The sequence below is a fragment of the Sorghum bicolor genome, chromosome 2 (assembly GCF_000003195.3).
Source record: "Sorghum bicolor cultivar BTx623 chromosome 2, Sorghum_bicolor_NCBIv3, whole genome shotgun sequence".
In the NCBI taxonomy this organism is placed as follows: domain Eukaryota; kingdom Viridiplantae; phylum Streptophyta; class Magnoliopsida; order Poales; family Poaceae; genus Sorghum; species Sorghum bicolor.
Window position 1 is genome coordinate 1,695,093 of NC_012871.2, and position 6,472 is coordinate 1,701,564.

Here is a 6,472-nt window from a genome sequence, read left to right on the forward strand (position 1 = left end):
CAGGACCCAGCAGCTGCACGGTGCGTATTGTTTGGCCGCGGGCTTGCCAAGGGTGGGGCTGCGTCCGTGGGCATCGTGCCGGTGCGCGCCTCCCACCGTTGCGGGCGAGTCCGGGAACGGTTCCGCACGGTGTGGCGGCGACCGTCACATTCTGGCTGGTGTGCGCCTCCCACTATCGTCGGTGGGTCCGAGAACGGCTACGCATGGAGTGGAGGCGGCCAACAACCTCCCTTCATCTGGTGTTACTGCTTGTCGGCGCGCGCCTCCCACTGTCGCGGGCGAGTCCGGGAACGGCTCCGCATGGTGTGGCGACGGCCGGCAAGGCCCCACTACCTTCGGCGTCCAGGCGTGGATGACTGCTGGTGCGTGCTTATACTATTGCGGGCGAGTCTGGGAACGGCTCTGCGCTGGGTGGCGGCAGCCGGCAAGCGCCCCACCCTCTTCGGTCCAAGCGTGGACGAATTTGTTGGTGTGCCTCCCTCCATTCATTGTGGGTCAACAAGAGCTTTGGCAAAGCGTTCTGGGCGAAAGCCTAGCTCACATCCGTCTGGGCCAGTGACAAGTCTCCTTTCTGAAGGCGTCATTGAAGAACCTGTTGCCGCCGTCTCCTAGTTTGATCTGCTCAACACCTCGGCATAAGGATCGGGTGAAAGCCTTGCCAAACCCCTGCGGAGTCTCCTCCTTAGGCTTGGCTGACGATGATTACGCTGCGGCGTCATTCACCTCCCTGGAGGCATCGTTGAAGAGCTCTTGTGCTTAGCGTTGTTCGTTTCTCTCCCTTTCGGTGTATCTTTGGTTTTGCAGCCTTTTGTACAAAATGTTTTGTAAAACAGAAATTATATAACAGGCCGTTTTGGGCCAATATATGAAATCAGGTGGAGAATGTTTCCCCCGTTGACTTCAAAAAAAACTTTGTTTTTGCTGATTTATTATGAGTGAAAAATATTGTTTGCTTGTCTAAAAAAATACAGCTTATAAGACAAACAAAAAGTATTGTTCGCTGATTTTTTATAATGAAAAATACTGTTGGCTAAAACGACATGAAAACAGGCTCCTAGTGTGGTTGCTGCAGGTAAGAGAGTACAGTAAAGACTGTCTGGACGATGGTGCACAGCACAGCAGAGCCACCGAAGAGCCACGCCGCCACCAGCCACGGGTTGCTGAAGCGGTGCCTGACGATCCAGGCGCGCCACCTGTAGCGGCGGTGGCGGCAGTGATCCTGCAGCGCCACCTCGACCGGACTCAGGTAGTGGTCGCTGACGGGGTCGAAGGCGAGGCCGTCAGCGAGGCCCCGGAAGAGCGCGCACACCTCGCCGTCGTCGCCGAGCAGGTGCTCCATGACCCCGTGCCTCGACAGCAGCGCCACGTCCTCGGCGCTGCCCAGGAGCTGCGACATGAACACCACGTACGCCGTGACGTAGCTGGTGTCGGGGCTCATCGCCGTCCGGTTGTACTTCTGCTCGTACGCCAGGACGTTCCGGAGGATGTAGCCGGTATTCTCGTGGATGTCCTGCAGCGCTACTGACAGGACTCCGTTGTTGAACGCCACGTCGAGCACGGGCCGCCGGCGGCGGCGCTGCGATCCCGCTTCCGACGAGCACCACCGCCGGAACGTCACGCCGGCCTCGTAGTACTCCGTAGCTCGCCGGAATCTTCCGTACTTGCCCGCCGTCTTCTTGTTCCTGATCGAATTCATTATTATATTCCTTCAGAAATATATCATTCAAGGCAGCAGTACATTGCTCTTACAAATTACTAATTAATAAATAAATATATATACTTACAGAATCTCCGTGGGCGCATCAATGTTTAGGCACGTTGGCTTCAAATAGACATGGCACACATGGACCAAATGCTGGAACTCCAGCAAGTGAAGGTCGTTGTCGTTGGGCGCCGACGACGGGACTCCACCAACCATGTTCCTGATGGCTTCCCAGGCTAGCCTACGGACGGGTCTCATGGCAGCAGCATTATTCCCATTCTGAAGCTCGTATATCTTCTCGACCACGAAGAACGGGATCTGGTTCTCCAGCATCATGAGGTCATGAACGGTCATGATCGTGTCCCGAGTTCTAATTCTGCAACCTGCTGCTTGTTGACATGGAGACGACGACGGAGATGCAGCTTCGTCGTCGTCGTCGTCCGCCGCGAAAAAACCGCCGAAGAATTCCAACAGCAGTATCAGTTGGACTGCATCAAGCAGCAGCATCCTGCAGAACGCGTTGGAGTCCATCCCGACGTCGCCTTCATAGCAGCGCCTCGCCTCGGCCTCCATGGATTTCACTGCCTGGGTGTACTCAAGAACCGATGGCCGGCTACCTCGCGGGATGCACTGGTCCAGCGCAGAAAGCTTGCCCTGTTCATTGCGTCGCATTTCTTCAGTGGCGTTGACGTGGTATGGTCCTATGGATAGGAATGCCGGCTGGTATGTGCTCATCATCCTGTCGCCAGCATTCTCGTTGTTGGGCTTGGGCACACGAAAGATCGTCTCTGAATGAGATGACCTACTTTTCCAGGTGTTGCTACGTATTTCACGATCGATGATCTTGGAGAGTTCGACGATGTGGCTATCAACGACGTAGTCGTCGTCGTCGTTCTGGTCACCACTGTTGGAATTGGAATTCGCACACATTTGCTGATGATCTGCGCGCATGTGTATATAATAATATAAAGCCGGCATTCATCTACTTTTACAATCTGCAGTCATCTCTGTTCTAAATTCAATTATTAAAAGAAGAAGGTCTGCATCTATCCTCATAATTACTTTTACAATCTGCAGTCATCTCTATTCTAACTTTTTTGAATCGAAACTTGCTAAAGGAATTTTTCCTAAAGCAAGATTTATTAAACTAATTTGATACCAGCAGAGGCAAGCAATTTTGTAGATTCTTCACATATACTACTATATGGGATGCGCATACACAGTAGCAATAAGTAGGGCCGGTGAAGCTAGCTATACGCACCTTGTGACGACGAAGCCGGATGTGCAAGCGCGCCTGACATGGATGAGTACTTGGAGGAGAGGCGATGGGTGGGCTCTCATAAGCTGGACTGAGGAGGAAGACGGACGGACGGACATAGAGAGACAACACACTATCACTCCCCGGTCCCTACTAATTTAGGCCAAGACTGACTCTATATTACTGTATTACCCGGTGTATCACTCACTCCATTCCCAATTATGGAACATCGTCCCATCCTTATCAAAAGCAGGACGGGCAGGGTTGCTGCAACTTGCTTTCGCCGGCATCTACCTCTTGGATAAGGATGGGATATATATATTCCAATTTTACAGATTCTCCATCACACCATATCAAAATTCTTCATCATATCAAATCTTACGACACATTTATAGAATATTAACATAAATAAAAAATAACTACTTATAATTTACGAGACGAATCTTTTAAACCAGTTCATAATTGGACAATAATTGCTACATACGAAAGTGCCTGAAAAGTTTTCACAAAGAAATTAAACAAGGCCTTAATTGTATTCAATATTCAAAAGAAATTTAAGATTTCTCATTACGTCAAATTTTACGACATATGAATAATGTATTAAATATAGATAAAAAATAATTAATTATATAATTTGTTTATAAATATAAATGAAAATATTACGATATTAAAAAACTTTTCACCTAGACAAGGCCTCAAATCATAGAGAACATACAGTGTTGAAGGGTCTTGCATGAGGTTTGTCGATACGTGGCTGAGCACTTTTCGTGTGCGCGACAACCGACGGTATATGCATGTGGCTGCCCGTCACCTCGTGCTGCCACCGCCGTTTGGCCGCGAGCGTCGACTCCAGGTCTTCGTCGCCATCAAATCTTTTCAAGATTCTTCTTCTTATAGCCTTGTTTAGTTCGCAAAATTTTTTATTTTTAGCTACTGTAACATTTCGTTTTTATTTGACCAACATTGTCCAAGCTCGGAGTAACTAGGCTCAAAAGATTCATCTCACAAATTACAGATAAATTGTGCAATTAGTTTTTATTTTCGTCTATATTTAATGCTTCATGCATGCGACCAAATATTCGATGTGACGAGAAATCTTGAAAATTTTTGCGAACTAAACAAAAGGCAATATGTTACGATATATGGATGGAGCATCAAATATAAAAAAAATAAGAACTAATTTTACATTTAACTGCAAATCGTGAGATTAATTTTATAAGTCTAGTTAGTTTATAATTGAATAATAATTGCTAAATAAAAGCAAAAGTCCTACGAACCCAAAATAAAAAAAATTAAAACTAAACAAGACCTAGGCCTTGTTTAGTTCCAAAAAAATTTCAGATTTCGCTACTGTAGCACTTTTATTTTTATTTGACAAATATTGTCCAATCATGAACTAACTAGGATCAAAAGATTCGTCTCGTGATTTACAGACAAACTGTGTAATTAGTTTTTATTTTTGTCTATATTTAATGCTTCATGCATGTGCCGCAAGATTCGATGTGACAGAGAAACTTGAAAACTTTTTAGATTTCAGGATGAACTAAACAAGACCCTAATAAAAATTATAAAAACTACCACCTTGCCGTGCAGTGCGCCAGCTGCGGCCGCTTTCGGGTTGCCTGCATGCCTGTCGGCCGCCGCACGACACGCCGTGATGGCGCAGAGCGGGGCCGCCGTACGTGCGTGCGCACCTCGCCGCAGGCGCAATACCGTGTGCTCCTCGCCGCCTCCTCTTTATCAAAACAACCGGGCCCCGGCGGAAACCACCGGCACAAAACAACTGTGCAATTAGTTTTTATTTTTATCTATATTTAGTACTCTATGCATACGTCTAAAGATTCGATATGACAGAAAATCTAAAAAATTTTGCAAAATTTTTAGAAACTAAACAAGGCCTAAGTCTTGTGTCGTGGATCGAACGAGAAGATAGCATTTCGTTTTCCGCCGGTGCCGGTGCCGCCGCTTCCTATTCTCGCTCATCGACGCGGATGCGCTATTCTCGCGAGGAGACGCCGGCTCACTCGACGCTGGTCGCTGACTCGCCGGCACACTGCTATGGTGCCGCGACGTGACAGCACGAGCTGCAATTGCATGCAAGGACGGCAAACAATAGATGAGATCACAGTAAGCAACACCAACATGCCATTACCCATGACAGATTAGTATTTTCTAGTTTCCAATTTTTTACTTTGATTGCTGGAAGCTAGCGCTAGGGACATCACCGTATTGAAGCCTTTTTTTTTCTTGTTTGATTAATTGTTCACTTTACTTATACAGAGGTAGAGTTAACAAAAAAAGTTATAGCTCAATGTATTTATTTTGGTTCGTTAGAAGTTGCCTAAGAAGCATTTGTTGGGCGCTTGGAAAATTAAAATCTGAGGTTAGCTATGTTACAAAGAAAGATTGAACAGCTTGACTATATGTAATATTTGAGAAGAATGTTTTGGACGACATTGATCTCTATATTGTTCTTAAAGATTTTGCATCAAGATATACCTAAAGACGGTTTTTTACAAGATACTAAAGCATTATATTTTTATTGAGGTGGTAACCCTAATAGTTATTGTTCTTTTATTTATTTTTTTTGTTGTACTATCCTTATCTTATACAAACTAAATATATTCTGCAAATTAACTTCAATTATTCATACTATATATTAATTTTTACATTAAGAAATTAGTTCAGCGAGCCCTTAATTATCTTGCTTGCTCAAGGACTTTTATAATTATAGAGCTGGCCCTGATGACTGTACTTATATGCATGTGGCTGCTCCGTCCCGTCACCTCGTGCTGCCACCGCCGTTTGGCCGCTAGCGTCGACTCCAGCAGGTCTTCGTCGCCATGCATGCAGCGCACAGCAAGAACCGATAGAAGAAAAGTCTTACAGTACTACTCACATCATTTTATATACATACATGTGTTATTATTAATCTATACATACATGTATATCTGTGTATCTGAGGCTAATGCATGACGACGATCGAAGACCTGGAGTAGTGGAGTCCACGCTACATAGCATCCAAACTGTAGCGGCATATACGTACATTAGAGTAAGGCCTTGTTTAGTTCGCAAAATTTTTTGTTTTTGGGTAGTATATAGCATTTCGTTTTTATTTGACAAACATTATCCAATCACGGAGTAACTAGGCTCAAAAGATTTATCTCACAAATTACAGGTAAACTGTGCATTTTTATTTTCGTCTATATTTAATGCTTCATGCATGCGATCAAAGATTCGCTTGAAAATTTTTGCGAACTAAACAGGGCCTAAAGTGCACCCACCGTACATGAATTTGCATTGATGTTTTGGCTTGATCCAACAACTTGTAAACGTAGCTGTGTACTACGAGACTTCCGGTCCAAAATGGTGGCCTGAGAAGATTTGGGCCGCCCATGACGGCTTATTATCCGTATGTACGGTCTCGGTGGCTGCCATGCATGGTCCTGACTCGTGAGAGCAAAAATGGCATCCGCTAGCTGCCACTTGCGCGCACACACACCCACACCCAC

General features: G+C 45.7%; 1 protein-coding gene across 1 annotated transcript; it reads right to left on the bottom strand.

The window, feature by feature from the left end:
- LOC8084290 (UPF0481 protein At3g47200) lies at nt 900-3,235 on the bottom strand. Its single transcript, XM_021452663.1, has 3 exons — nt 2,964-3,235; nt 1,785-2,643; nt 900-1,682 (listed from the first exon to the last, which is right to left on the bottom strand). The coding sequence occupies exons 1-3, from the start codon at nt 3,001-3,003 to the stop codon at nt 1,055-1,057; spliced, it is 1,527 nt and encodes a 508-aa protein (XP_021308338.1). The 5' UTR covers nt 3,004-3,235; the 3' UTR covers nt 900-1,054.

Excerpts from the sequence above, each read along its gene's own strand:
- LOC8084290 (XM_021452663.1), bottom strand. The coding sequence starts at position 3,003 with ATGTCAGGCGCGCTTGCACATCCGGCTTCGTCGTCACAAG. Across the intron at positions 2,644-2,963 it reads TCCGGCTTCGTCGTCACAAG|ATCATCAGCAAATGTGTGCG; the intron begins GTGCGTATAGCT and ends ACATGCGCGCAG. Across the intron at positions 1,683-1,784 it reads GATGCGCCCACGGAGATTCT|GAACAAGAAGACGGCGGGCA; the intron begins GTAAGTATATAT and ends GAATTCGATCAG.